A 15,559-nucleotide genomic window follows, 5' to 3' on the forward strand; every position below is an offset into this window, starting at 1 on the left:
TTATAGCTACAGGCTCACCAGTTTGGATTAATATTTTCCTTCAGAGGACAACAACATCCCACTGACGTAGAGAAAATACTGGACTATGTTTTTGGACCCGTCCATCAAAAGGTCAGTGTGAGGTGAGCAGCTGAGGCAATAAACAAGTGACACTGTGAAACGCCACAAACGTTGTTTGCCAAAGGTAGGAGAGCGTTTAAGTTTGTGGCATGATGGGCAAAGTGCCTGGGAATGTTGTGATGTGATGTGATTCATGTGTGTCTTAACCTTCATTTGAAAGGCAGTAATAACTTTTTTAGTCGTGAATGATGGCCCTTGTCACTACGATGAGCTTTAAAGTTCCTATCACGCTTATCTGACTAACCAGACCTGTCAACTGCAACCTCAGTAACAACTTCTATTCCATCTTGCTCTGCATGCTGTGCATTGACAAACAATTTACCTGTTTTTGTAGGCGCACGTTCTCCTCCTCCTCGGCTTTGGCTTTCTCCTGAGCCTCCTTCTCGTCCTGCAGGCGCTGGGTTTCGTCCCTCCTCCTCTGCTCCTCGGCCATGGCGCGTGCCTCTTCCTCCCTGAGTCGCCTCTCCTCTGCCTCCCTAGCTATTCGCTCCTCTCTCAGGATCCTAAAGAGTTTGGGGCATAAGGGTAAGTATTTACCACAAAATCCTGTGCCAACGACTTTGGAAGATGTCAACAACTTCAAAAAGGTAAATAATTCCACTGACGGGACATTTCCTCTTCAGTGCACAACATCTCTGCTGAGGAGACATTGAGCAACAGGAAACCGAACTATTTACAGAGATGGAAACAATTGGAAGTATGACTCCCAACAAGAGATCACATCAATTCCAAAGCTGTAAATAGCACCTTGCTGTGGTTACGATCAGCCAACAGGCTATCAAATTCTTAATGATGCCACACATCACAGCCAGTGTTGAGTGAGGTCCCATTAAGACACGAATGTGCTTTGATAGTGCACAGCACCTTCCTGTTTAGTTTTAGTAATGCCTTTTTCATCCATTACACGGGAAATGGTTAAATGCCCAATTGAGGTTTGTTTTGCAGCATTTTCTACACCAATCAATCATTACTTAAAAAAATAAATAATGTATATTTCAGCATTAAATCAAATGTTATATGTCTGAGGGTGCAAATAAACATCTGTACAACTGCTGAGATGGCTGACTGGGAAAAAGAATGTAATGAGTAGTTAAAAGACCAAACCCATAAGTGGAAACACAGCTGCAGAATAACTGTCATTCAACAAAGACACAGGCATGTTTAAGAATACTTTTTTTTCTCATGCAATGTGAAAAAAGGTTGACAGACATATGACTATGCAAGGTCAACACTGTGCTGACCATCTCTGTGTTTTGAGGCATTTTAAAAACCCTCTGACCTCTCTTTCTCCTCCTGTTCGCGGCGCTCCTGCTCGTCCCTCTCCCTCTGCTCTCGGGCCTGTCGGCGTTTCTCTGCCAGGATGCGAGCTGCCTCCTCTTGGTTGTTGGTGCCCGCCATGGGTTTGGCTGATGGAGAAGGTGTAGGTGATGATGCAGGAACAGACGGAGCTGAATGGACTGGCTCAGGTGAGGGCGAGGCTGCAGAGGACGTAACTGGCACTCTAGACCCATGGGGTGAGGCAGCAGCTGAGGCTACTGTGATGGCAGGAACCACGGGGGAACCTAAGACAGGGAAAATGAGTGTTACAGAAGAGACAATAACTTGTGCTGTGTAACTTAACAGCAATCATTAAAGGGATTTTTTTATTTGTATATTTGTATGCTTCCCTACAAGTTATGACTCTTAAAGTGGTGCCGATCGCTAAACACATACAACAGCAGCCTTTTCTCTACATTGTGAAACATTCTGTCCCTAGCAACTGGAAATTGTAAACAACCAGGATTCAGCCTAAGAACTTGGTAATTGCGTAATTAAGGCTGATTAGTGAAGCCTCTTAGTGCTGTGTGTGAGGAGACACAGGCTGTGGAGCTGTGTGTGGCTCACTTAGTAAACTCCCTTTGTTTCCATGGCTCATTAAGCCTAATGGTAATCGCTGCCCGTTGCTTCTTGGAAGAGATACTGATTTTCTTGGATTCTATTTCACTTTTTCCATTAAAACTAATCTTCTAGCCAGTAACAGGAAGAGACCAAGACACGTAGTGAAGAATTCTTTGGGTATTAAAAAAAAAAAACAGTATGTAAATTACAGTATGACTCAGACATTGAGGGAAGCTACCCCGAATTCCAGATATACTGTATATATATGTATATAAAACAAATAGGACAGTTGATCACTGTGGGGATGACAAATTGCAACAAAATGAGGATTATTGGGCAGTATACTGATCTACTAAATAATAACAATAATATTCTATACTCAAGGTCCACCTTGATCCACAGCTTTCAACCCCTTTTAATGGTCTTCGTAAGCAACTCCTAAGACAAAGGTCAGGCAATGTCAACTGATCAAACTATCACCGATGAAGCTTGTGAGATGGGGTCGAAAGCTCTGGCAATAAGCTAGTAACCGGACAAAAAAAATGTCAAACTTAGGAACAAATGTAACTTTTTTTTTTTTTTTTTTTTTTTTTTTTTTTTTTACTGTTTCACTTCATTAAGTCCCTGAATCATCACAAAGTACTACTCCTTGAGAATGACATTTTCTTTACACCTGGAGCTTTCATACAGGATCTAAATTAAGTCAAAATGCAGGGATAGTACCTGAGTATGAGCTTTTCAATCCAGTTCAGACAGAAATAATGACCATCAAAACTCTCTTTTTGTACTCACTTTTTCTCTGTTCGGGAGTTAAGGGCCTGCGAGGCTCCTTCACTCTTTCCAGGGGGACTGGGGAGGATGCGCGGTGGTCTATCCTGGCAGGGGTCCTGGCTCTTTTTGGTCGACATTTAGGTGTTGACGGGCTTCCACGTGTAGATGGAGGCTTTGGAGAGGCAGCAGGGCTGGGGGAGGCAGTTCTGCCCTTAGGCGTAGCTGGGGATGACGGCCGTTGTCTTGATAAAGGACTAGGACTGTAAGACAGGAAAATACAGGGGTAAAAAAAATAAAATGGGAAATTGAGCAACAATTATTCTCCAATGAATTTACACCAAGTTGGGCACATTAGTGCTTTAAACCTGGGCTGAAATGTTTGTTTACAAGCCAGACACATGTCCTGAAGAAACCGCACTTCAGCAAACAGGTTCATAGCAGACAAAGAACTCAAACATTGCATCATCACCCTCAAAGTGCATTATCGGTCAGCATCCCAGCTATACACAGGCAAAGTAACACTTGAAGGGGAAACGTCCATTATGCTGAAGAAGACATTTTATTTCCTCTCGCCCTCTAGCACTGATGGCAATGACTGCTTTGCCAAGGTCTTTGTTGCCTTTTTGATGAATCAAAGGAACTTTTTCCTTCTATTCCATCCCATCTGTCATGGATGTCATTTATTTCAGTGGCTTAGGGATAGGAGACGAAATTACCTCTCGTCTCTGGATCCTTCATGTCTGGGCTCAAACAGTGCATGAACTATGGAGTCATTACAGTGCAGACATAAACATGGTCTTTCTGCCTAACTCAGCTGTTGAACAGAAGCAAGCTGTGGGTCAGGGGGATGTATGGTTTAGCTTTTTTACAATATGGTTTTAGTGACCATGTCTGTATGAACATAGAGAAGCAGACATGTCAGATTTTTCAAATGGTTCTTAGGGTATGTAAGGGAATTGTTCTTTTTTTTTTAAATTGGAGGTTGTAGCTTAAAATTAAATACCTTATATGGTGCACTTTTCAGTTGGAGCTTCCACAAGGTTTCAAACTTGCCTTTCATATATCAACTATGTTAATGTTCAACCTAGACCTCTATGATTTCAAGCTGCAACTCACAATTATTTTCTTGATGGATTGACATAAAGTCAGTGATGTGAAAAAAATGATTTTATTATTTCCCTTAATCGAGGAATATTAAATGTCTGTATTGCTTGCACAAACCACAGTCCAAAATTAAGAGATAATCTGACAAACCAAAGAGGAGCAGCAATCCTAACATTAGAGAGAAAAACAATAATTTGCTTTTTATAATTAACTGTGAAATTATCTGCAATTAATAGCCTTTTGGTGTTAGTCACTTGCTTATGATTTTATTTAATACTAAAAGATTAACTGCCATATAGACCAACATAATTGATAAATTAATTAGTTATGAAATTATTGTATGTCGCAGGCCGAAAAATATAATTCCATAATGGTGCTTATTAGTATTTAATAGCGTGGGAAATTGAGAGCAACAATAAATCTACTGAGACAGCGATGATTGCAGCTCATATCAGCTCATTTTAAATGACTCGTTGTTGCCATCCAAAGAGGAAAAAGGTGATTTCTTAGCAACAGTGGTAATGGACCATAAGCTTTGTTGAACGTGTAAATAGACAATTTATCATCATAATTAGAGATGTGGTAGATGAAATCAGTAACCAGGTTAGTGGTAAATATGACACACATGAGTGAAATCTTAATGACAAATAAACTATGTTTTACCTTGGATCAGGTCTGTGTCTCATACTGGGTAGAGACTGTCTCTTCTTAAACACCTTCTCTTTACTGATGGCGCTCTTCTCCTTCTCATTCTCCCGTTCCTTGTCTTTCTTTTCTTTCTTGTTTTTATCCATCTGTTTGACAAAAAAAAAAAGATGAAAATGGATTAACACATTACAAACTTTTCATGTGCCACTCAAAAATGATTATGATAAAAAAAAAAAAAACACTTTAGGTTGTTATACATAAAGTACATGAAAAGAGTCTGGTCAGGCACTATGTTTTGCTCTTTTGGCAACATCAACGCAACAATCTCACTCATGTACAGGTGAATGGTAAAGCCACTCGAAAAACAGAATCAGCTAATATATGTTTCATGGCTGTTTATCTACACTTTTATTCTCTAAAGCGGCTAACTTATTATTGAGAGAGTCTACCATTGCTGTAACTCTCAGAAGACTGTGACTACACTACTGTCAGAGAGGACAACTGCGGGGCAAAAGCTAATTGGACAGACTTACGGGAGTGGAGCTCCGTCTGTGTTGGCGCTGGGTGATGTCTGGTGTGCTGGACGTCACTCTCCAGCGGTCGGAGCAGCGGTGGTGGGGCTGGTGGGGCTGGTGGGCGCACAAGGTGAAGGGACTGGCTGAGGCCGAACGGGGGCAGATAGGAGAGTCTGTGGAGAAGAGTGACGTACAATTAGAGCCTCACCAACATACACACATTAGCATAATGTCATTTATATATTGTAAAACAGATATTGAACTTATGTTCTTTGGTGTCAACTTACTTCCATCTTTGCCATTGGTGAGGACGCTGGCAGCACTGCGGCTCCTAGCGAGGAAAGACAGCGTTGGCGTCATCAGCCGGTCAACTATACTGCTCTCCCATGGACTCAGTGCAAGGCTACGAGCTGCAGGTTGGAAAAGCAGATTCATAAGAAGATATTTCTTTAATTGATGTCCTCAGGTGAACAAGAACTTTGCTTTCACCCCCAAGTCAGTGGTCAAACCTGAAGTATTAGAGGAACTTAAGCCCATTTGAAATCAATCTCTGCAGAGTTCTCAGCAATTACCCAGACACAGCGATAGAATAAAGTCTTAACTTTGTCACCAAAGGGGAGTGAAAAGAAACCGTTATTTAAGTTATGGTTCATGTAGCAATATGTCCACAAGCCATTAAGACCCAATCAAACACACAGAACCCCAATAAGACACCTCAGTTCTACCCAAAGATACTGTAAGAGAAAGAAAATCATATCAGTAAATGTGTCTACTATAACCTCGGGCTGTGGTGGTACCACCCAATAGAAAGAGACTTATCTGAAATGCTTGTCTAGACAGTGAGTCAGTTATTTATAACCACAACCTTGAGCATACAAGCAGAGCCAAAGAAGAGTGGAGACTCATCAGTATTTATATGGGGTTGAAACGTCCTTATCTGGCTTTAAGGTGCAGGACGAATAAGACGTTGCAGTGAATGTGTGTAATAGTGATCAGGTAGAGAGAAGAGCGACAAAAGGAACAGAGTGGCTACCCATCTATTTTTTCCAGCAGCACAGAGGAACAGTACCTGCTCCGGGGAGTGTTCAGAATACATTATCTCCTTAAAAATGCTGACTCACACACTTACTCACTAACTAGCCCTGAAGTTTCTCCTTTTGTTTTTTGCAGGAGTACACCGTGACCTGGTTAACTTGAGACCTATAAATAAGAGCTGCTCTCATCCGTAGCGTGAAGAAAGCTTGATTTAAAAGACACAAAGATAATTCAAATAAATATTTGTCATTGAGAAATCACACCCCACCTTCAGATCATCAATCAATAAAATTCAAGACAATATAATAAGACATCCCTCATCCAGTATGTTGAAAATGAGCACAAAAAGGATCCATTTGACAGTGCAAACACATGAAATGACCATCACCACACAATGAACCAACAAAAGGATAGTAAAAAGACACCACAACAAAATGTAAACACTGTACATAACCCATATCAAAAATATGAGCATGCAGAACAAAACCCTGACCCAAATTCTGAGGGGGTTAAAAAAAAGAACTCAAAGTAGTTTTGGAAGAAAGAAATGGGTCAGCTGTCAACCATCAAGCAAAACAAGTGGGACTGAAATCATGAAGGGAAAAAAAAAAAAAAAAAAAAAAGCACAATGATGAACGGATTCGGAGGTGTTTGGCGTGGCAGATTGATGGACACAAACGGGGGGAGGAGGAGGAGGGGGCATTCCAGATGTTGCCTTACTTCTGCTGGGGGAGTTCCAGAGCGTAGCAGAGGACTTGGACAGACGCTTGTTTATAACAGAGTCCACGTGTTTGGGCAGGTTGACCGTTGACACAGAGCATCTGCCTAGGAAGCCAAGAGAGCGCCACACAGATGTTCACAGAGGTCACAGGGTTGAGAGTTAGAGGGGGAACTTATGTGGCGTCATGTGTTACGCTCTATTGATGCCTCTACAAACATTCACCCACACACTGTGAGGCAACACATTACAGTACCGTACTTGTGATGTGAGCAACCGTCATTAAAGCAAATTCCTGCGTGCTGGTTGTGTATGTAATAACTTCCACTGCTTTAAAATACACCCACGCACACAGTACACCATATGTTCACTTCAGCTAGCCTTTAGGTGTGTTTGTCAGACATCTATGTGCACAGCCATGGTAAAAATGATATTTCATCTTTCTGGATGCCTCCAAAATTGATAGTTTTAAAAGTGTCACTTTGCCTAAACTACCAAAAATGCATATATTCTGGTTTACAACCTGTGGTATATTTCGATCATGAATTATAGTCTATAACAATAACTATAACAATTAAGACAAGATATTTGTCTCTAAGATTTCTGCCACAACTTAAATACAACTGAGGTGAATCTAATACATTTCTTGGTGCTTAGAACATTATAGGATAAATAAAATGTTCATCAGCAACATCGTGTCCCTGTTACTCTGGATAATCCACACAACACACTGTAAACATTTTCTATTGGCACTATTTACTTGCTAGAGTTCAGAGTTTGAACTGTTACCATGAGGTCATTGTTTTAAAGTGCCTCTTATGAGGACCAAGAGATGTAATGTTTCCTTCGTCCCTGCTGCCATTCACATGTTAAATGGCAGATAGTGGGCGATTAAACTTGTCCATATCGTGCTCATTTGCATAAACTACTCAGATTGTTTATTTGTATTTCAGAACCTTGTTTGGAACCATTCAGTTAACCACATCCTGTTGCTTGTTGTTGCCGTCCATCAGTGTTTAGGGTTTTGTGTGTCTTTATGTATCCTTGCTGCAAACTGTTTGTTAGAGAACATTCAATTCCATTGATGTAAAAGAGAAAATAACTTTAAGTGAAATGAGTAGACTTCTTATCAACTAACATGCCTACTTCACAATAACACCATTTCCAAAAGGCATATCAGCCACACCAAGAAGGAACCTTTTATGTCCAGAGTCCACCTTTAAAAAGCTACCAACAAGCACTAGACAAGAAAAGATACCTTAAGATAACCATAACAACAACAACAACAACAACAACAGCCAAACATGTGATGGAAAGAGGCTGCTGAGAAACATATATTAATGTCATGGCTGCTTAAGTGAACTGGAACGTCGTAAAAGGGCAAAAGAAAAATATCATCATTGAGACGATCTGTGTGCAATACTTCTGCATCTATCCCAAGTATATATCCCTTTAATACACTGCAAACAAATGAACACTCTGCTCTTTTCCCAAATGACCTCAGACATGATTCAGAGATCATTACAAACAATGGAGGTACAGTATTAAAGCAGACCTAGTGTGTTTACAATGAGGCAGTTTGCTCTTTTGAATGGGTACGTTGGATCATTTCCTGAATAACATCCCCAACTCTCAGCCACTCCACTGCAGCCTGTTAAGGCTTGTTTACTTTCATCATCTATCAGACGGCAGGCTTGTGAGTGAGGCAGGAAGGGAGAGTAAGGAGAGATCGATTAGAGTGTCAATAATTCCCCCGGCCATATGGCAGAAGCGATTACATGAGATGAGATGGAACTCAGGACTTTTTAGAGCTTTATGTCAAGAGGATGGCACAAAGGGACAGACGCATCCATCACGCTGCACCATTAAAACATGATTTCTGCAGTATTACATTATTCTGCAGCCAATCTGATGTTAGTCAATAGAACCCTGTTTACTGCAACTGATGCAATAAAGTAGCTGAACACGTCTTCAGTTTGTGCAATCAATACAGTCTGGTCATGATCAGGGGCTAATGACCCTGAAGTAATGTTAAAGAGGCAACAGCTTGCTAGGTCAGAGCTGTAGTAGCCAACACATCAGAGGAAATGGTGTGCTCAGATGTAGGAGTGTGACTGATGCAGCAAAGGCACATCAGATTAAAATATAACAAACCAAACTTCCTGTGCTGTCGATATCTGTTGGTGCAGTATTCCTGACTGTGGGCCTGCCAACATCATATCCCAGCCCCAGGAGTGGGCATCAAACACTGTTAACCTAACTAAGACATCTATTTTGCTGTACAGATTAAAAAAAAGAGAAAACTAAATCTATTTTGTTATAATTCACCCAAATGAGGCAATTTAAAACAAAAAGTTGAATCAATAATTAATTCTTCACAAATATGTGACAGCCCAGCTGACGGACAAGCCTTATCTCCGTTCAAAGATAATAGAGACCCCTGTAAGGACATTAGACAGCTGTAGCAGGCAAATCAAATTCAAAGAGAAATCAAAGATTTAAGGTCTGCTTTTTATTACAGGGAAAAGAGTGAGCTGCATGACAGCACACTGACGCTAACATAATTCTCCTCTAATGGAGGGTAGGAGGTTAATGGCACCGAAACTCAATCGCCAATAATGACAAATAAAAACCTCAACAGACAGAATTCATAGCCTGTAAAAGTTGTCTGCACTAATTCCAGCAGGATTACTTCCATCAAATGCCTCATAACTGCTATATGAGTCAGTAACACTTCTGTTTATACTACATTAAAAGGTGAGTACTTCGGTTATTATTTTAAAAAGGATGTGTTTCCAGATTGGATCAGCGTACTCACTTTCTTTCTGGCTGGAGTTCTGGCTTAGTGCACCAGCCCAGGACCACCTTTGCTGGCGGATTTCTGCCCACGTTTTCTTGGTTGACCTGTTGAGGGCTGCCTCATAGCGTTCCTGGAAAGGCCACGGGAAAGGATATCAGTTATTTGAATGTCTATTGCATCAAAAGCAATACACAGAACTGGTTGGCATTCTTGTCAAAACTTACTTTATTCTTCTCCAGTTTCTGTTTCTGTCTCTCCTCCAGGGTGGCTCGCCGTTTCTCCGTCTTGATCCGCTGTTCCTCGAGCTTCCTGCGGCGCTCCTCCAACTGCTGTTCCCTCAGCTGCCGAGCCTTCTCCTCCTTCTCCAGCCACTGGCTCTTTTTAGCAGCTAAGATGGGGCACAAAAGATGGTCAAGAGAGTGAGACTTTACCAAAAGAGCAGTGGCCAAAGGAGTCCTCTCTCTCTCTCTCTCTCTCTTAGTTGGTATGGTACACATTCTCTTTCAAATATCTGTTTCAGTTTGGACTTAAAAGAGAAGTGTGATATCTGTTGAAAGCATCTTTTGATAGGTTGGGTGTTTTTATGAACAATCTAGTTTGCCTCTCTGATGCTTGAAATTAAACTCAATTACTTGATTTATTCACAGAATACAGCATAAAGCGTATAAAGGAGTTAGGCAGATACAGTACTTCTGAAGTGACACTTTTATGCCACACTAATCGCATCAAGCCCCCAATGTCAACTTCAATAAACCAAACACTTTGATATGGAAATCGTCTTGTTGCCCCTGAGCCATTCAAAGGGGGCGTAAAGAAGCCTTTTGCAGCTGCCTCTCTGTGTACACAACTCACCATATTTCTTTAAACTACAAAACCTCCATGAAGAATCAGCCTCTGCAAGGAGAGGAGGCGTAGTTCACTGAAGCACTTGATGCAACAAAAGCAACTGGTTGTGGATTTTAGATTATGGTGACGGATCATTGCAGAGATGCCGGAGGCTAGACGGGTTAAAATTTATTGGGAGGCCCACAGTTCGGCTTTTACAACAAAGCACTGCTTGCCAGCACCTTGCAGCAAACAAAAATATCTGCTGCAGTGCGAATCTCAGCTCATCGCAGCACAATGGTGGCAATTTAAGAGAAGCCATATCCTATCATTACAGTGCTGCAGCTCTTTGTGCATGGTGCTGCAAGTAAAGAGGAGTGGAAACTGCTTCATAATTCACTCTCACCTACTCACAGGAAACCAATTCTGTGACCGTGTGTGACACTTGCTGATTGAATATTTTAAATTGACTCGTTCAACAGAAGTGTAAGTGAAGTATTGGTTTTCCAGACTATAGGTGCTGGTTGCAGGAAGGAAAATGAGCTGGAAATTGGCTAGGGGCTTTGGTGCTTAAGAGAGTTAGTCTGAATGATTTCTGCTCAAGATTTACACACATTTCCATTGCCATTCATCATCAGTCATTTATACATCTATATCAATGGGTTAAGTGATAAACAGATGTCCAATTATGAAATCTAAAGCTGACATTGCTTCAAAATGCATTCCTCAACTCTCTCCTCACAGTGATCAGTGCTGACACGAGCAACGAGACCTACTATAGTTAGACCATTAAATAATCATGAGCAGAGCGCTGCTCTTACCCTGCTACATAAAGTATTTATACTAATCCACCAAAGACAGACAAGTAAGGAGAGTAGCTTATGTGCAGTTGCAGCCAGTTCCCTGATAAAAGTCCTTCAAAGCTTCACTTAAACATCACAAGGAACCAATAAGATGCAATCAAGGATTTCCTATTGTGGCCCATTTTATACCAACCTAGTAATACCACTGGTGATGGTTGATGAGCCTTTCTGGCCAGGATTTCTTTCATGTTGAAATTGTAAACACAAGCTTTGGCAGGATCTAATCTCATACCCAGATCTGATTATTAGATCAGACCCGTACCATCTGGCATGCCCTTGTGATCGCCCAATTAGACTGATCCACACTATGAAGTGTGTCAAACTCATCTTACTGCTGTCGAACACACAGTTGGATTTGACGGCATGGCATCACTGAAAGTACGAGTAAAGTTGTCAGGGTCATGTGAGGAGATACGTCGTGCTTCAGAATTTTCTAAATGTGGTTTATATAGAGTTTACTAAAACGTTAATATAACTTTGAGGAAACCTAATGAAACCGCGGCTAGCATAAGATATAAGCATATTTAGACTATATTTCACCTACTTTTCTCTTACTCTAAGATTATAATAAACTCAGACTGTATGATTATACTTATATATTTTGAATGATGTTTTCTATCTATCACTGAATACCACGCTGACAATACACCCTGTGAGACTACCATAGCTAAACAGAAAATAAATATCACCATTCGGCTCTGTATTTATATTTAGGCATGTAATTTAAATATTTTCCAATTTCAGAACATTTTGAACTGCGTGATTTTGGATTTGGCAACATAAAGTTGTTTAGATGTAAATTTGCAGCCAAGATAAATTTGGCTGCAAGTGTCTCTAAAACCTCCAATTTCTTCAGTATGATGGTAATCATAGTAGGGTTGCGGCATGTGGCTCAAACATGTTATCTTTAAATCCAAAAGAGTTCTGTGCTGTCTGAATGTGGATGAACAAAGTTCAAACAAAAGGCACGGTACACAGTGTGAACTCATATTAAGCCCTATTGCTTCACAACCAATAATAACATTTGTTATGGTTAATTGATCAGTCAATGCCTACATGATTTTTGTGAAAGATGATGGTTATTGATTAATCAAAATTTCTAAGACAAAGAAAAAAATAAACAACCATGATTTTAAAACAAAGGAACACCATGGGGATTAATTGAATAAACAGCTCTAGAGCTGGGCAATATGACCTAAACTTAATATTGTGACTAATTTTATGTACAGTCTTTACATTAATAATGATAAAACTGACAATAAAGTTCGAAAAATTATTTTTTTACCTTCCATCAGGGCCCCTTCAGTATGTGACTTTAGGGGATGGTTCTTGAAGAGCTTTTAACAAACATACCAACATGATCGAGGGGCTTCAATGACTCCTAAAGACTGTTTATTGGTAAATTTCCAGTTTATTGCCCGGCTCTAGTTAAAACTACGGAACTTCATTAAATTGAGACATCCAAATATGACAGAATGATCGAAATGGGACACCAACACCAACACCAACACCATCACCACCACCACCACCACCAAATACACATAGGTGAGTGGCTTACCTTGTAGCATGCTGAGCTCTTCTGCAGGGGGGAAAAGGAGTGAGAGAGAAGACAGAGGCAACTGTCAGTCATGCAAAGCAGTGCACAACCAGCGCGTAGCCAGGTGCGTAGCCGAGTGTTAAATATTAAAAAAAAGGACTTGGGCAGCTGAAAGGCAGCTTGGATAAAATGTAGAAGGTGTCCGTGCTTTGATGACTCTGTGCTATTACAAACAGATTTAAAATAACAATAGGTCATAAGACACTGTAAAGCTGCAAACTGGCCAAAAATAATTGAATTCATATGGATACTATATTTTATGTTTGTCAATGTGAGGAATATGCATTAACATAAAATGTTAGTGGAGAATGCTTATTATATGTTTGTCAAACAAACATACAATAAGAATTTTGACACAGATTATTTCAGCATGCATTTAGAAAAAGAAAGCTTGCTCTCTTGGGTAAAATGGTGGCTTGGCTTTTGCTGATTTAGTCACTTTTGTCTTCAGATATCAGACAGAATTGCCAACTAAGCAGTCAACTCAGAGGAGTAGGCGGATTCAAAAGGTCCGGACCAACTTTTATACAGAAGCCCAAGCTACCCTTTTATCTTCTCCGTACTGCATGTGCATGCCATCTGCAGCCTGGAGCCAACCTAGTATCCACACAGCTGCAAGTGTAAAACAACAACCTCTTTCACCCCAACACTAGGGGGCGCTCTCCTCCTATGTAATCTCTTTTTTCAACTTACCAAGATATTTGGCCTTTTCCTCTCTCCGCTCCTTGGCAAGCTTCTGCCTCTCCTGTGATTTCATGATGTCTGAGATGAGGATGGAAAAGGAGAAAATAGGGAGAGGATGTGTAAATAAAAGTTGTCATATAAATCCAATCCATTCAAACCAATCAGATCTTAATCACAGAGCAAGTTATTTTATGTTGACATTGCATTATGTTTCCTTGTAGGTCAAAACATACACACTATCATTTTTATATGAAATCTGAGAGAAATTCAATATGAAAATAATAAATAATTGTATTTTTAAATAGTATACCATTATGTTAACAAAGTAATAGTTACCTGAAGTACCTGTAAATGTACTAATATTCGTACAATAATTTGATTTGTGCCATTGAACAGTTTCAAAACCTCCCTCAACCTCAAACTGACCTGAGGCAACACTGATGCACCTTCCCTCCAATAAACTGAATATACGAGTAAATGTTTTCTTCACTGCCGTAAAAAAAAAAAATCAGCACGACGGAAGCTTTGCTTTTAAATGTCAGAAATAGGTAACGTATGCCCCAAGACAATAACAGGAAACTGTCAATGTCAACCAAGGGCTGAAGCCGATCAAGAAAACAACACAAATATCAAACACAAAGATCTAATGCTTGGAGAAACAAATCTTCATGGAAGCCTCTGTTTCCCAAATAAAACCTGAAGCAAGCAGCAGGCTTACTAATCTCCAATGCCATGTGGATGTATGTTATGACTACAGGGGGTCACTCACATTTATTTCTTCTCACTTCTGCTCAGACATTACATTCCTTCCAAATTCCCGAGTGGAACCAGGGAACAACAATGCAAGCAAACTCTAAACTGTACCATTTTAACAATTCGAACTGCATCCTTTCATGAGAGCTGGTTCTACTTCCTGGGGAAAATATTGTCATCCTGACTTTACAAAAGGCCCACTTTGCCTTTGTATGTCCTCCAATCTCAATCAAAAGAGCTCAAACTTCATTCAATTCATCAATTAGTCGAAGTGTAGAATATTTTCTGCAACTATTTTGATAATCAATAAATCATTTAGTTGTTTTTTTTAAGCATTAAGGGCACAAATTGACTGGTCAAAGCTTTTCAAATGTGATAAATTGCTGTAAACTTAATTTTTTGGTGACTTGCAAAAAGAAAAACATGTGATGGGCATTTTTTGCAGACATTCTAAAGACCTAATTAATCACATAAATGCATGCCTTCTCATTAATGACTTTAATCATTATACAAAATTGCAGCCTGGACTACATCATCCTGATATTCTGAACAGATTCCTGCGGGGTGTCAAACACATGCCGCAGTGCAGTCTTGATCTGTCTTTAGTCTTCATGCAACATCATCCTCCTCAATCTTCACAAACAAGATGTTCAACATCAAACACAGAGGAACTCATCCTTCAGCGATGTCTAATAGGAGGAGGTGTGAATCACAAACATGAAAACAATCTGCCATGCAGCCTCCCTTAAGAACAACCTCTGACCCACTTTGATATTTATAGGACTATGGCCCATGTGCACGGTGCTGGCTGGTGAGATGTGCCCATTTCCCCCATCACCACCACCATGTTAATCATAACGTCACATGCACAATGCCTTAGAGACAAAAACAGACTGCAAGGTGCAATGTTTACACACTCAAAATGTCAGCTCTGTGTTAATCTGTTTTCCTCTCGATGCAAGTATAATAAGAGCAGTGCAGGGTATACTGTGTAGGGTGATTGGCAACCCTCATTGTGCAAATTCAATAAACAGACATGTGAAACAAGAAGGAACGTGTTTACTTGATACAACCTACATGAGGAGGTTCTCAGAAGCAAATAACTGCTGTCAGAGAAAAAATGGTTGAGATGTGACAAAACACAACTGAGCAATCCATTACGAGAAGCAGCAGCAGTTCCCAACTGAACTACAAGCCTCACCATTTCATTTTTACTAATTAAGTGGCTTAAGAGTGCTTTTCATCTTC

General features: G+C 40.3%; 1 protein-coding gene across 3 annotated transcripts in view; it reads right to left on the reverse strand.

The window, feature by feature from the left end:
• Positions 1-15,559, reverse strand: part of map7d1a (MAP7 domain containing 1a) — a 37,973-nt gene that overhangs the window by 7,162 nt on the left and 15,252 nt on the right. For 2 of the 3 annotated variants that reach the window (XM_054621736.1, XM_054621735.1), the window contains exons 3-12: positions 13,568-13,636; positions 12,836-12,856; positions 9,814-9,977; positions 9,608-9,719; positions 5,324-5,446; positions 5,055-5,209; positions 4,537-4,667; positions 2,791-3,029; positions 1,400-1,682; positions 443-623 (exon numbers count right to left, since the gene is read on the reverse strand). In XM_054621736.1, coding sequence (XP_054477711.1) covers positions 443-623; positions 1,400-1,682; positions 2,791-3,029; positions 4,537-4,667; positions 5,055-5,209; positions 5,324-5,446; positions 9,608-9,719; positions 9,814-9,977; positions 12,836-12,856; positions 13,568-13,636 — 1,478 coding nt within the window. The remainder of the gene's footprint in view (positions 1-442; positions 624-1,399; positions 1,683-2,790; positions 3,030-4,536; positions 4,668-5,054; positions 5,210-5,323; positions 5,447-9,607; positions 9,720-9,813; positions 9,978-12,835; positions 12,857-13,567; positions 13,637-15,559) is intronic. The other variant, XM_054621737.1, reaches the window with a different exon arrangement.

Source organism: Anoplopoma fimbria, chromosome 20 (assembly GCF_027596085.1).
Source record: "Anoplopoma fimbria isolate UVic2021 breed Golden Eagle Sablefish chromosome 20, Afim_UVic_2022, whole genome shotgun sequence".
Taxonomy (NCBI): Eukaryota; Metazoa; Chordata; class Actinopteri; order Perciformes; family Anoplopomatidae; genus Anoplopoma; species Anoplopoma fimbria.